Source organism: Xyrauchen texanus, chromosome 45 (genome assembly GCF_025860055.1).
Source record: "Xyrauchen texanus isolate HMW12.3.18 chromosome 45, RBS_HiC_50CHRs, whole genome shotgun sequence".
In the NCBI taxonomy this organism is placed as follows: domain Eukaryota; kingdom Metazoa; phylum Chordata; class Actinopteri; order Cypriniformes; family Catostomidae; genus Xyrauchen; species Xyrauchen texanus.
The window spans coordinates 26,467,893-26,484,653 of record NC_068320.1 but is presented as its reverse complement, the minus strand read 5'-3'; the positions used below and the strand labels follow the sequence as shown (position 1 = coordinate 26,484,653).

Genomic DNA, 16,761 nt, shown 5'->3' with positions numbered 1-16,761 from the left:
ATTAGTCATATACCAATTTTTTCCTGAGAATTATTTGCTCAAATCCTTCCAGATATATCGCGCTATATCGCGAAAAACGTTTATGCTTAAAACGTGATACTGTGCAAACGTCAGGCATGTGAGGTATCATCTGAAAGCTTAGAATGTGAAATTTACAGAGATAACCATCACTTCTGCATTTATGTTACTTAAAATAACAAAACAAGGCCTCAAAACATTCGCGTTGAAAATTAGCGCCCTCTAGAGGTATTGGGGTAGAAATATTTATATGAAAATAAAAGTCCTTCACATAGCTCATAAATGGACATGTCATATATCAAATGAAAGCTCTCACTCTCAGGAAGGTGTCTGTACAGTTTTTTTTTTATTTGTTGCCCTAATACCACAGTTCAAAAGATTTCCAAAAGAATCACAAAGTGGATGTGGCTGTGGCTCAGGTGGTAGAGCGGGTTGTTCACTAATCGCAGGGTTTGATTCCTGGCCCACACGACTCCACATGCCGAAGTGTCCTTGGGCAAGACACCGAACTCCAAGTTGCTCCCAGTGGTAGGCTAGCACCTTGCATGGCAGCTCTGCCATCATTGGTGTATGAATGTGAGTGTGAATGGGTGATTGGAACACAGTGTAAAGCACTTTGGTAACTTCTAAGGTTAAAAAATAAAGCACTATATAAGTGCAGACGATTTACCATTTACCAAAGTGAAATATGATTTCTGTAAATCATCAAATACAATCATCAAAGTCTCTTTTATGCTCCAATCACTGCTGTTGTATATCTGATTTTACTAAAAATGAGCAATTTTTTACTTCTCTATGAGCTTGCTTGGCTGAGTAATCCAATGATATATCTTAGATGTCCAGAACAAAGGAAAAGCATGCAAAACAAATAATAATTTTAGTGACTATTGATGATCAAATGTTATATATCATCGGGGGAGGATCTGAGCTTTCTAATGACACCTAGACTGATCTTATAGTCCACTCAGAGGCCGAGATATTCAAAGAAACAACAAGGGTGTTGCTTAAACTGAAAATTAGATTGAATGTCTATGGACGAGCACATCTGTGAGGGATGAAAAGCGTTAGAACGCCAACAACTTTTCAGATCTGTATATTGTGATGGAGAAAAAAAAACATTTCTAGTGCTTGCTGCCATCTAGTGGAATAAAATGAGACTTTTTTTTTTTATTTGGGCGGTTCTCTGAAAAATTAGAGGCATTTTTTGGCAATTTGTCCAAGTTATGTGTGAATGATGAGCTTTTAAATTTGAGTGTGAAATATTACGGTCGGCAACCCAAAAATGCACCAGAGTTTAAGGGCTTAAGCGACTCGATAAAAGAAGCTGTAGCTAAATCAGAGATTAGATGGCTACAACTTGCTGCAGCTCAGTAAATTCATCACTCTTCCTAAATTATTATGCTTGTAGCACAATAAGTAGTACATTGTAGTACATTGCTTGGAGTATGCTACATGTAGGCTGACATCTTAAACCGTATTATTAATCATATTTAAGTGCCTCACTGTAACCCAGATTTGTGTTTTTTTGTTTTTAGAGAAAAGAAGGGGCAAGTCAAAATGAATTATTGTGGTATTATTGTGGTTCGATTGAGCATAACTTGTATTGAACCCAGAATATTCATTTAACAACCAATACAGACAGCAAGAGTTCTGGGAATTGTGCTTGTTTATATGGAAATGCTGAATATGGAAGCTGTTGGTGTAAACGTTCATTAAACATTTTAACGTATTTGAAAGTCTCTATTGTGTTTAATAGAATTCTGTGGTGGAAATTACATTTGAATGTTTATAAAAATAAAAACAGACTCCTTTGTCTCGCTAAGGCTAATTTCATAGCTAACATTTTATGTATACTAAATATACACAATTCAGTAATATTTTCACACTTTTGGCATCATTTGTCAAAATTACAGCTTGATTGGAAATGACGCCCAAGAAAATATTATACTCTCATGTGATATTTCCCGATTTTTATTTGTTTTGTCTCATATTTCATCTCAAGCACGCTCGTTGACACTTTTGTCCACTTTGTTAACAAGTACATTAACTTTTGAAAGAACTTTATAGGGGGAAATTGTTTGTTGTTGAAGAAATGATGTCACAAATGTCAGACAGTTGTAATTTAATTAATATAATTTTTGCACAATAAATATTATGTTTCATGTCTATTTCACTCTTTGTGTAGATTATGTTTAGTTTTAAACATGCTATAATGTGTATTTTGTTTTTAATTCATAGTTTAACCCTTTAAGCTCTGAAAGCGTTTTTAAAGATTTCCTTTTCAGTGGTTTACCTTAAATTAAAGACTTATTTACATTTACATTTATGCATTTGGCAGATGCTTTTATCCAAAGCGACTTACAGTGCACTTATTACAGAGACAATCCCCCCGGAGCAACCTGGAGTTAAGTGCCTTACTCAAGGACACAATGGTGGTGGCTGTGGGGATTGAACCAGCAACCTCCTGATTACCAGTTATGTGCTTTAGCCTACTACGCCACCACCACTACAGCTTGAATTTTTTTGTGGCTTGACAAAAAAAACGAAAACTAAACAAAAAACAAGGAGGGTCAAGTGTTTAGTAGCATTGTGTAAAAACCTTTCACATTTTTTAATGATATAGATTATGATACATTTTGAGACTCTGAAACTGCTGAAATTTAAAAATAAATAAAAAAATCACACAAAAAAAAAAACACTGAGCCCAAATATTTCCTATATATTATATATCTCTGGGTGTAAATAAGGTAGCTTGAAAAAAAGCACTGCTTTTGTTTTGTTCCCAATCATGTCAACTGTATCTGAGAAAGTTTTTGTGTTGATACGACAAAGCAATCAAAAGTTAGAACATTACAAACATCATTTATCAGTGTCCAAAAACATCTCCAAACAAATAAAACATAATAAAAGTACATAAGAACTAATTACACATGCAAACACAACAATGACTAAAGGTTTGCATAGCATACAGACATGATTTTAGCAATGAGATTTCACAGAATGAGTTTCATTCTGTGCCATTTGAGTCATCATTGAGTATGTGTCGTGTATTTGGCGCCATCTCCTGGTGGCCATATGTAACATTGTGCTTCATGTGGATCATCTAATGATCTATACATCTGATTATCTTGTGTGGGGGCTTGTTTGACAGATAATCACCTCCTCTAAGTAATGATATGTGATATTTTATGTTCCATTTATTTTTCGTGAAGTTATAAGCTGCATAAAAGCAACACCAACATAATTGTCAAAGACATATATTTGGCTATTACTCGCTATATTTTTGTCTGTGAGTAAGAAAAATAGGGTGGTTGTGTTCTTCTCTTTGAGAGCTTTACAACAACATATGACACATGGCTATTTGTTTTTTTTAATGTTTTTACTGATTGCAATTAAAAGTATGTATAGTGCAAATTTTGTTTATACATTTTCAAAAAGTAACACTTCTTATCTGTCTGCAAAGTTTGAAGCACTTGTTCAGTTTTGGTCATAATGTGTGCATGCATTGTAAAGTACAGCTTCTAAGCTTTCAAACAATATTTATTTTACATTGGTCAAGTCTGTATTTATTAATATTTTGATAATTTGTAACAATTCATTTGAATTAATATTAAATAATGAGTTACTATTAATTCAAATTCATTGTTACAAATTGTATTTTACAAACAAATGAGGAAAGTGTGGTTAAAATTGTCCAATTCAGTTTTAATGTGACCTTCATATAACAAATAGAAAAAAGTTTAAATCTGTTAGTTGTCTCTGCACATTAGACTAGGAATAATAGAAAGCATTTTAACATCCAAAAAATAAACTAAAGCCCACACAAATTTATAAAAAATAAAAAAGTAATTCTCACCTGAGCGACGACGCTCTAGTCCTCTGCTCTGGCCCAGGCAGAGTTCTCCCTGTGTGCTGTTACAGGCTGTACTGAGTTCAGTTTTGCAGTATGAGGGTGATCCCGTCTGCACAGCCTGTGGGATGTGTTTCTTTCTCTTCTTGGGAAGCTTCTGTTTGGCCATGGCTAGAGAGTAGTACATGCCAAAGTTATTCACAATGACAGGCACTGGCATGGCTATCGTCAGCACGCCCGCGAGGGCGCACAGTGCGCCAACCAACATGCCAGACCATGTCTGAGGGTACATGTCTCCATAACCCAAAGTCGTCATGGTGACCACTGCCCACCAGAAGCCGATGGGGATGTTCTTGAACATGGTATGGTGGCTGGCCGTCGGGTCGTTCGGACTGGCCCCGATCCGCTCGGCGTAGTAGATCATGGTGGCAAAGATGAGGACTCCTAGTGCGAGGAAGATGATGAGAAGTAGAAACTCATTGGTGCTGGCACGTAGGGTGTGTCCTAGTACTCGCAGACCCACAAAGTGACGTGTCAACTTAAATATTCGCAATATACGAACAAACCGTACCACACGCAAGAACCCCAGAACATCTTTTGCCGCTTTGGAGGACAGTCCGCTCAAGCCCACCTCCAAGTAGAATGGTAGAATTGCCACAAAGTCAATTATGTTCAAGACACTTTTCACAAACTCCAGCTTGTCAGGACTGAACGTTACGCGCACCAGGAACTCGAAGGTGAACCATAGAACGCAAACTCCCTCGACATAGGTAAGCGCTGGATCCGTTTTGATCTCGTATTGTTGGCTCAGATCCGTGAAATTGTCATTCCGAAAGACGTCCGTTTTGTTGATGATGGTGTTGAAGGCCTCATGGGTCTCCAGACAAAAGGTTGTGATGGAAACCAGGATGAAGAACAAAGAGGCAAATGCAATAAACTGGAAAGAGAAAGAGAGAAAGAGTGAGTGAAAGTAAACCTTTTACACAAGAGCATTTTCACACAATGCCTCCCACAGACACTATATTTTAGAGGTCCATTCTTGTTTAGTTTGAATGGCGCCAGCATCCATTAGCAACTATTTGTAGCATGCAAGCTCTCAAACTGTTTTTCAATGGCCATTTGTCCTTGCTTTTATTTGTCGTGTCTTAAACGGCAGTGTTTTCATGGACACAGTGAAGTGAACGTGTTGAATATCTCAGTGAAAGCTTACTCACGTTACCAAGCACTGATGGGGAAGCTGCTTTGAAACTCTAGCTATAAGTTACTCAAATGTAGTTTAACTATAGTAAAGCTACCCAACAATCTAGTAATAAAAATGACCAAACTGTATTAAAGCTATTTAGAGTATCTGGCAAAAAACAATTAGGATCTCAATTTGAGTGATAGCACTGAACAGCACCTTAGACCTATTTACAGTATCCACCCATTGACAAATGCACAGAATTTACACTAAATGCTGCCCACAAACAAATGTGAAAAGTTTACAATTAATACAAATAATTTACATTAAATATGGCCAAAACAAATATTAAATACTCAGAATTTAGTCTAAATATGGTCAACAGATAAATACAGAATGATTACACTAAATGCACAGAATGTACTTTAAATACACAATTTAGTCTAAATACAAAGAATTTACACTAAATACCAGCAACAGAAAGATGCACAATGCTTACACTAAATACACAGAATTTGAAATAAATACCACCAACAAACAAATACACAAAGCTTACACTAAATACACAGAATTTGAAATAAATACCACCAACAAACAAATACACAAAGCTTACACTAAATACACAGAATTTGAAATAAATACCACCAACAAACAAATACACAAAGCTTACAATAAATACACAGAATTTGAAATAAATACCACCAACAAACAAATACACAAAGCTTACAATAAATACACAGAATTTGAAATAAATACCACCAACAAACAAATACACAAAGCTTACAATAAATACACAGAATTTGAAATAAATACCACCAACAAACAAATACACAAAGCTTACAATAAATACACAGAATTTGAAATAAATACCACCAACAGACAAACACACAAAGCTTACAATAATTACACAGAATTTGAAATAAATACCACCAACAAACAAACACACAAAGCTTACAATAAATACACAGAATTTGAAATAAATACCCCAACAGACAAACACACAAAGCTTACATTAAATACAAAGAATTTGAAATAAATACCCCAACAGACAAACACACAAAGCTTACATTAAATACAAAGAATTTGAAATAAATACCCCAACAGACAAACACACAAAGCTTACATTAAATACAAAGAATTTGAAATAAATACCACCAACAAACAAACACACAAAGCTTACAATAAATACACAGAATTTGAAATAAATACCCCAACAGACAAACACACAAAGCTTACATTAAATACAAAGAATTTGAAATAAATACCCCCAACAGACAAATACACAATGCTTACAATAAATACACAGAATTTGAAATAAATACCCCAACAGACAAACACACAAAGCTTACACTAAATACACAGAATTTGAAATAAATACCACCAACAGACAAATACACAAAGCTTACACTAAATACACAGAATTTGAAATAAATACCCCCAACAGACAAATGCACAATGCTTACACTAAATACACAGAATTTGAAATAAATACCACCAACAGACAAATACACAAAGCTTACAATAAATACACAGAATTTGAAATAAATACCACCAACAGACAAATACACAAAGCTTACATTAAATACACAGAATTTGATATAAATACCACCAACAGACAAACAAACAAAGCTTACACTAAATACACAGAATTTGAAATAAATACCACCAACAGACAAACACACAAAGCTTACAATAAATACACAGAATTTGAAATAAATACCACCAACAGACAAATACACAAAGCTTACATTAAATACACAGAATTTGATATAAATACCACCAACAGACAAACAAACAAAGCTTACACTAAATACACAGAATTTGAAATAAATACCACCAACAGACAAATACACAAAGCTTACATTAAATACACAGAATTTGAAATAAATACCACCAACAGACAAATACACAAAGCTTACATTAAATACACAGAATTTGATATAAATACCACCAACAGACAAATACACAAAGCTTACACTAAATTTGAAATAAATACCACCAACAGACAAATACACAAAGCTTACATTAAATACACAGAATTTGAAATAAATACCACCAACAAACAAATAAACAAAGCTTACATTAAATACACAGAATTTGAAATAAATACCCCAACAGACAAACACACAAAGCTTACACTAAATACACATAATTTGATATAAATACCACCAACAGACAAATACACAAAGCTTACACTAAATACACAGAATTAGATATAAATACCACCAACAGACAAATACACAAAGCTTACATTAAATACACAGAATTTGATATAAATACCACCAACAGACAAACACACAAAGCTTACAGTAAATACACAGAATTTGATATAAATACCACCAACAGACAAACACACAAAGCTTACATTAAATACACAGAATTTGATATAAATACCACCAACAGACAAATACACAAAGCTTACACTAAATACACAGAATTTGATATAAATACCACCAACAGACAAACACACAAAGCTTACATTAAATACACAGAATTTGAAATAAATACCCCAACAGACAAACACACAAAGCTTACACTAAATACACAGAATTTGATATAAATACCACCAACAGACAAATACACAAAGCTTACATTAAATACACATAATTTGATATAAATACCACCAACAGACAAACACACAAAGCTTACATTAAATACACATAATTTGATATAAATACCACCAACAGACAAATACACAAAGCTTACACTAAATACACAGAATTTGATATAAATACCACCAACAGACAAACACACAAAGCTTACATTAAATACACAGAATTTGAAATAAATACCCCAACAGACAAACACACAAAGCTTACACTAAATACACAGAATTTGATATAAATACCACCAACAGACAAATACACAAAGCTTACATTAAATACACATAATTTGATATAAATACCACCAACAGACAAACACACAAAGCTTACATTAAATACACATAATTTGAAATAAATACCACCAACAGACAAATACACAAAGCTTACACTAAATACAAAGAATTAGATATAAATACCACCAACAGACAAATACACAAAGCTTACATTAAATACACAGAATTTGATATAAATACCACCAACAGACAAATACACAAAGCTTACATTAAATACACAGAATTTGAAATAAATACCACCAACAGACAAATACACAAAGCTTACAATAAATACACAGAATTTGAAATAAATACCACCAACAGACAAACACACAAAGCTTACACTAAATACACAGAATTTGAAATAAATACCACCAACAGACAAATACACAAAGCTTACATTAAATACACAGAATTTGATATAAATACCACCAACAGACAAATACACAAAGCTTACACTAAATACACAGAATTTGATATAAATACCACCAACAGACAAATACACAAATCTTACACTAAATACACAGAATTTGATATAAATACCACCAACAGACAAATACACAAATCTTACACTAAATACACAGAATTTGATATAAATACCACCAACAGACAAATACACAAAGCTTACACTAAATACTCAGAATTTGAAATAAATACCACCAAACGACACATACAAAAATGTACACTAAATGCAACCTACAGACAAATACACTATATACACAGAATTTAAAATAAATTGAAGCTGGGAAATATAATGACGTTTAAATAACATTTTGTCACACTGCACACTACTCATAAGAAAAAAGTAGCTTGTTATTGGCAGAGCTAGGTTACAATGAAAACAGCTTATTTAACGAACAACGGTCACGCTGCTAACAGATGCAGTTAGGCTAGTTTATTACTCCTCAACACTGATGCAGAGATACTGTGAGGGACACCAAAACAAACAGTTTAGCCTTTAAGTATCTTGACTGCTCATTGCTGTGTAATATTCTATGCCAATGAAGTATGGCTGCACGATTTGGACAAAAAGTCAAATTGCAATAAACTGCGATTATGATCATGTAATGTTTTTCACACGTTCAACTGTCAAAAGGCTACTGGTGTTTTCACACTCGAGTCCTCTTAAATGAACCAAACTGAGACCTTTTTTTAATTAATCCACAAACAAATAAATATGTAAACAGTGAAACAAACCAAAAACAAATTTTCTTCTTCACTTTCAAGTTGTACCCTTCCACCGTGTACCTGTTTTTGTCCATATTGCGATAGGGTCTCAGCCCACTAATCATCATCATACGTTTTTGAAACCCAGTCAAATTGAATATTAAGGATACACTCCAGTCAGGATTTTAACATCCGATTCCGATCTCTGAGGCTTAATATCAAACTGAAATAGAACTGATAAACAATTGGTGTAATAAAACTTAATGTGAAATTTTTGGTTATTTTCTTATTATCTTTCATTTAATAATGCATTATATTATAGTATATAGTTTAGCATTTTTCTAATGTTGGTAATATTAGTTCTATCGGGAAGACACGCAGGCTTGAGGGAAGTTTAAGATGCCATTTATTTGATAAATGTAAAACAGAAAGTAATGTCTCTCTCTTTGGCGTAGGTCCCGTCCGGCGGTCCAGGGGAGTTGTACCCGGAACCGTCATGTCCTGCCGGAGATAGGAGGCAGGGGCGAGGAGTCTACCCCCGTGCAGGACAGGGCTCAACTGGTGGTGGTGGGGTGGTGGAGGTTGCCGTGTTAGCACACCGAAACAGCAATGTGATAGATTGTGAGCAGACTTATAAAGCAACAGCTTACATGCGATTGGCTGGGAATTACCCAGCTAATGTTGCGATGATGTGCAGCTGCTAGTCTTCCCGCTAGAACTACGCTGCGCTTCCATTTCCGATTTCACTTGTTGCAGCTGGGAGTGTAATAAGGGCTGCACGCTCTCGTGAGGTAAAAAATGACTGGCGAATAGAGGAAGAGTGCATGTTTCTGGACTAATGTGCTCCAATTAATGCTGTTTACTCAGCAATCATTTAATAAAGATGTTATGAATTATACCCCATCTTGTATTCTGTGTTATTAATATGATACCCGTGCCTGGCGGAGACCGAGATGCTGCTACCGCAGATACAACTTCATGCAGGATGCCACGGTTTAGTGTGAATAAAGCAAAGAACCACTCTGAAAACATTGCAATAATGCTCTAACTTAACATATAGACTGGACAGAGCAGCTCAAATACACTTTGAAGCTAGCAGACTATTTATTTAGCGATTTAACAATCGCACGAGGTCATATCGCTATTTCTATTTTATTTCGATTAACTGTGCAGCCCTACAATAAAGGATGGCCAATGATTGAGTCAGACTTCATAGTAGCTGCATTCAGCCCACACAACAGCACTCAAGCCCTGTCTGTCAACTCATGATTTTAATGTTGACACACTTATTTAGAAAGCACAACTCAAAACAGACGCCACAGGCCATCATTCAATGACAAACATAACACACTCTGGCATTACAGCAGAGCTAAAATTACTCCGTTATGGTACAGTAGTTATCATACATCTCAACCTTTACGATTGTGGAAAAGTGCATTTTAATCAGTCTTGAACATTCTGTCAAATTAATACACTGGTTAGAGAGAATAGCTAAAGGCAATAACTGTCGCTTCCGAATGTGAAAAGACATCCGCACAGGACGGAGTCTGTCCCCTCTAGATAACGTCTCAAAGGGCCCCGTCTAACGCATTTACTCGCTCTTTGTTTTAATGTCCTAATGAGGCTGTAACTCCTCTGGAGGGTTATAATCACCACAAAGATAATAGAAACTATCAGGACTAAAGTATTAAGGGATCAAACAATGGAAACAACATCCAAGCACACTATAATAGGGTCTTTGTTTAGGTCTACCGAGCGTGCAGTACACTTTTAAGTAGTGTCTAATGATCTTGTCATCCACCGCAGGCTTTAAAAGTCTCCCATGAACACAACGCTGGTAGTATGGCTAATGTAGGGTTTATTAGGTGTGGGGTCTCAGACCATAACCATAGTAACCTTGCTTTTTTTTATTGAGTTATGACATCATTACTCAGCTTCACTTGACTTTGTTTTTGCGGTGAACTATGCCTGTAAGGGAATGAGTCATGTGTATTTGGATGGAAGCTGTCAGCAGTATTGATGTTGGGAGGCTTTCTGTGGTGTTAAGTAGGATTTATACCCCTTATTTAAGTCTGTGGAAAATAGATCAAAAGTGCACTATCCTTGCACTCCCCAAAGTGTGTGTTAGAAGTGCCATAGATAGTGCTGTCGTATTGACAGGCAGTCATTCTAAAAAAAGAAGTTCAGCGTTTTACTCAAAGCTGCTTATAAATGTTAAAAAAGTTGCACATATGTAGCTAAAACGGGCGTTATGAATTTGGCTGCGTGTGTTTGTGAGTATGTTTGGCAGTGATTGAAGGTCACCTGTGGATGAATCTCTTAGGACCCCCAGAACTTAACATATGGCACACAGCACAGTCTCCCTGGCAACAGTATCAGGAAAGCTCCACGGCAACAAGACCCACCACACACACACACACACACACACACACACACACGTGCATGCACACTTTCTCACAGATCATAATCAAATTGACCCTCTAAAAACGCCAAATGAGAATAAATTTGCTTTGTGAGTAAATTACATGGTGCTTCTGACTTATAACATTTTATTAAGAATTGCAACATAGTTTCATCAATGAGGATTTAGGCAACATGATGCTGTGACCTGCATTGTTTGCAGCAAATAATAAAAGCAGGATTTCAATGTCAGTGTTAAAAGCACAAGAAAATACATTTGAACTGTATATTACTATGAGTGGTGCTTGCCTGTGCATAGGTGTTGCTATTTGGTTATCATTCATATCTGTAGCACAAACACTGCAGGACGAGTCACACTCCAAACTTTAATACTTGGGGTTCAAGGTGTGCTCAAGGCCCAAACCCTAAATGCAAGCATTAGCAATAGCGATGTTTGCCTTTATGCAACAAATTAATAAAATAAAGATGAATCGTCGTTTCATGGCTGGTAAGAGATATTCACGAAGTGTAATTTTTCTAAATTCGCTTGCCATTGTCAGCTGTTGATTTTGGAACTTTAGGTCGCGCGTACACAGATTTTCATCTTTTGTGGGAGCTCCCGACCGCTTCTTTCCTGATGGAACAAATCGCGTGGAAATCGATGGTGCTCATGTGAGAAGTATAACAAGTGGAGCTGAGCGGCTTATGACCTACTGATCATTTTAAAACATGTCGAAAAAATTTGGGGACTCTCAGCTTAAATTCGTGAGATGTCTGCTGCTGAACGAGCCGATTTGAGAATGTGACTGAAGGTCACCAATCAGGAGAAACAAACTAGTTTAACTTTGACAAGAGCAGCGAGCCCTGTACGATGTTTCATGCAATGTCTTCATGTTTTACAGGGGATCGCGCAAGAGCTACGGCTGTCAGGCGAGTTATGCTTATACAGTAGATAAATGTCATAAACAGTAGGTGATGTAATAACACGAGTATTCCTGTGATTGCATCATCATTTTGTAATGTTGTGATGTGTACAAAAGTGTCTTAATTTGCACCATGTATGCCGGTCCTTTGGGACCATTCAGACTAAAGTTCCAGAAACCAGGTGTCTCGAGACGCTCTTTTAAAAACATCATGGTTACTCCTGAGGGAGGGAACGAGTTTCTTTTGGGATCTTTGAGATCTTTGTACAACCGCTCGTCTCCGAGCGGTTCCCTTTATACCGTATGTCCGGGGGCGGGACATGCAAAATCTGTCTGCCAATTTCAGAGGTACGCGTGGCTCCCAAGGAAGACCCCTTGTGTCACTTCATTCGACACAACGTCGAGTGAGTGACAAGGGGAATTGCTGTTCTGAATTGCTGGTCTATAAAACACTGAAAACGTCAAAGATGTCCATTTAGCGTATGTCTACATCAGGGCTGGACTGGGAAGAGAAATCGGCTGGGATCTTACATGCTTATTGAGCCAACATTTTTATTTTGGTTTGCATATCGCGGCGCCGTTTTGTGGTCCGTTTTGTATAACGCGACCGCACATTTTAGCTTGACCTGGCAAATTCAGTATGTTTCGCGGCCGACCCACCGGCACGCTCCGTTCTAAATCCTCTCCATTCTGCCCCTGAACGGCCCCAAAGTGCGTCGGCCCACCGGGAAAATGCCCTGTATGCCAGATTACCAGTCCAGCCCTGGTCTACAAAGAAAAACAATGGAAAAAGAACAACAAATAGAGAAGAACGCAGGTGTCTCGAGACGCACGTTTAAAAGTTGACGTTCTTTATATGAAACAATGTCTAAAATCCATGGCATTCCTGCCCAAGACACTGAAAAAACAGTGAGGCATGATGAAGCGGTCAAAGCCGTCCATCTAGTGCATGTCTACATAGAAAAACAATGTAAAGAGAGCAAAGCAGGTGTCTTAAGACGCACTTTTAAAAGTTGCCGCTCTTTTTTTACCAGCAGAAGCTGCAAAACAGTGCAAGATGCAATAAAACAGCTAGATGCTTTGCAACGGTCAATGATGTCCGTCTAGTGCATGTCTATATAGAAAAACAACTGATAAAGTGCAACGAATAGAAAAGAACGCAGGTTTCTCGAGACGGTCTTGAAAGTTGACGCTCTTTTTACTATACACGCGTCTAAAAAACACGGTGCTCCTGCGCAAGATGCTGTAAAACAGCTGGATGGTCAAAGATGTCAATGGTCAAAGATGTCCGTCTAGTGCATGTCTATATAGAAAAACAATGAAAAAGAGTGCAGTCGGATGCAAAAACGTGTTCCGTGTGAACAGCCCCTGTAGCTACAAAAGCTACACAAGCTCATATTCAAAGGTGATGGTGAAATAAAACGCCAATCAAATTGCATTCGACTGCGCCAACATAAACCCCAAATGCACAGAGTTAAAAATACAGATGAAATCTGACATCTAGTTGCACGGTTATCTCATGTACACCCTGTCATGTCTGATTTTACACCCCAATCAAGTGTTGTCCTCACTTATATTTGGAATCCATTATGCGGTTTCATTGCCGAGTCTCCGAGACGATGCTTAAATCTTGTGATTCACCATCCCTCAAATATTATCACTGACAGCCACTCCGACACGCCGACTAATCTGACGAGAGAAGTTCATGCTCTTATGAGCAGTCCGGGCGTCTGTCCTTTGGCGACGAAATGATGAATGTCACTTGAAGGGTAGAGGCATTTTAGAGCCGCTAATGTCTTTTAGTACAATTCTGCTCTGAGGTTTGGTTTCAGAGATGTGTGCGTGAGTGTTTTGTTAATGAATCACATCTACAGGTGTGTGTACGAGTCTCACTTCAATGGTAGGAGCAGGGAGTCATTTCACACTCGCACTCTCCGCGTGGATGAACTTATGTAGGTCAATCTCACACACACAAAAAGAGTCTGTGGCTCCGTTCCGAAACAAGTGAGCTGCCTTGCTGTCTACTGCCTACATAAGCTCACCTCTAATGCAGAAACCAAAGTCTATAATAGCCAGAGAGAGCCGTCCGATTGCATTCCCATACATCTCAATGGCTGTTGCTTGGCTGGTGTATGCATCTGGAGTGCGCCTACGATGCCTTAAATGGCAGCTCGCTAGTTTTGGAACAGATCCTGCATGTGTGTTAGCATCTAAGTGTGCAATTTGGTTGGGTTTTTTCTCTTTAGTGCATTATAAATGGTCTCCTCCTCTCTCCAGAAGAGTTCCTGTTTAATTCATTTCCTGCTCTTTCAGTGCAGCACGGCAGGTTTTAGACAGTCGACTGGGGTTGGAGAGATGCGGCAGCGCCCGTCTGAACTCAAAGTGAGATCAAAGCATCATATAAAGTTTTCAGAGCTGTCTTTAAAATGAGAGCATGTTAAATGCATTTCTCTCTTTGACCGGTTGTGCGTCTCTTCTTAGTGTTTCCAGCACGCAGAGATCATCGCCATCATGCTGAGAATTTAATTGTGTGATGGAGCCGACGGGCAAAAGAGGGAGCGAACAGCAAACGGAGGCACTTGGGTTTAACACAAACAAAAAAAGAGTGAGATATAAGGACTAACATGCTACAATAACATAGTGCTCAGTGATATAGCAAATATTAACACATTTACATGTATTCATTTGGTGGATGCTTTTATCCAAAGCGACTTACAAAAGAGGAAAACATAAACAAATCATCTTAAGGAGACACAGTGGTACAAAAGTGCCATATTACAAAGTTTCAGGGCGACTGGGCTTAACTCAACCATAATATTCCTGTGGCAGGGCGGAGGGCCAATCAAGCCTGAGAGGGATAAAGGCGACCGGAGACGGCAGTGCGACAGAGAGAGAGTTACAGGCAGCTGCCAGACACCTGTGTGTGTGTGTATTTGTCTTTTTGGTTAAGTTGACCATGAATTTATCATTTATATTGTCAAGCCAGTTCTCACCTCCTCCTTTCCATTGAACTGTGTTACGCTGGTGATGAAACACGGGAAGGAGGAGGGATGCGCCGTAGTAGAGTCCTCGCCACTACCATCCACCCCAACGGACCAGCCGTGGCCATCTGCCAGGGGACGGAGGAGCCCAGCCACCTGAGAGCGGAGGAACAGCCGCTGACCACCAGGGGAGGAGGGGCTCTTAACCGACCGCCTGGAGCAGTCAGGGCCGCTGCCAGGGGTGGAGGAGACCCCTTCCATCCACTGGAATATGGCGGAGAATAGCGTCTGCCAGGGGCTGGAGGAAGGCCTCCGATCCGCCCGGGGAGGTGCGGCTGTCATCAGCTAAAGGGTGGAGGAGTGGCCGAGGACCAAGCTATGGCATATCGGAGAACTGGTGAGTAAATTATGATTTTTTTTCTTCTTTAAACGTTATGTTTACTGTTCAGTCAGTTCCTGCCTCCTCCTCATCCGTCCTTTATACTATTAACAGTGCTGACAAAACCTGGGAGGGAGGAGGGATGCGCTGTCGTGGAGTCCTCGCCGCTGCCATCCTTGGGACGGAGGGGTCTCTGCCGGCTGCTGACAGCCGGAGGTTCCACGGCTGTATGCCGAGAAGGGGAGGAGCCAGAGGACTCGAGGGACCAGAGGACTCGCTGCCATCTGCTGGGGGAGGCGTGAACTAGCGTCCGCCAGAGGGCGTAGGAGCGATTGAAGACCGGGAGACAGCACGTCCGGGAGCCGGAGAGCAAATTCTTCTCTCTCTCCTATCTCTCTCTCTCTCTCTCTCTCTCTCTCTCTCTCTCGTGTGTGTCTTCACTCTCCCTTTCCCTCTCCACCTGTCTCTCCCCCAGTTTCACAGGAGGCAGGGTGGGTGCCCCCCCAACTGGCGGGAGTTAGTCAGACTGGTGGTGCCCAGGCCTAAATCGGGCATGGGGATGAGTGTGATGAGGAGGAGGTTGTAGCCAGGCTGTGACAGAGCACAGCTGGTGCAGAATCAGCAGATCAGTGGCAGAGAGAGATAAAGGGTGGAGAGAGAGAGAGAGAGAGAGAGAGAGAGAGAGAGAGAGAGAGAGATGCACACAAATCTTTCAAATGGAAAAAAAGGTTTGCTGTCCTTTTCTGCATATTGCGGCACCATTTTGTGGTCCGTTCTGCATAACGTGGCGGCTCATTTGAGCTTATCGCGGCCCATTCGCCACGTTTCGCGGCCGACACACCGGCCCGCTCGGTCCTGTACGGCCCTGATCGTCCAGCCCTGACTGGGACAAAACCCGCTATTTACCGGCTTACAGAAACCCTGCTGCATACTTCTTCACATACTATTTTTTTTTAAATAGCAGGCAGTATACAATGTGCAGTAACCA

General features: G+C 38.9%; 1 protein-coding gene across 2 annotated transcripts in view; it reads right to left on the bottom strand.

Annotated features, from left to right (window-relative positions):
- LOC127637466 (potassium voltage-gated channel subfamily C member 2-like) overlaps window positions 1-16,761 on the bottom strand; it is a 53,376-nt gene that overhangs the window by 9,605 nt on the left and 27,010 nt on the right. For both annotated transcript variants that reach the window (XM_052118552.1, XM_052118553.1), the window contains exon 2: window positions 3,875-4,805. In XM_052118552.1, coding sequence (XP_051974512.1) covers window positions 3,875-4,805 — 931 coding nt within the window. The remainder of the gene's footprint in view (window positions 1-3,874; window positions 4,806-16,761) is intronic.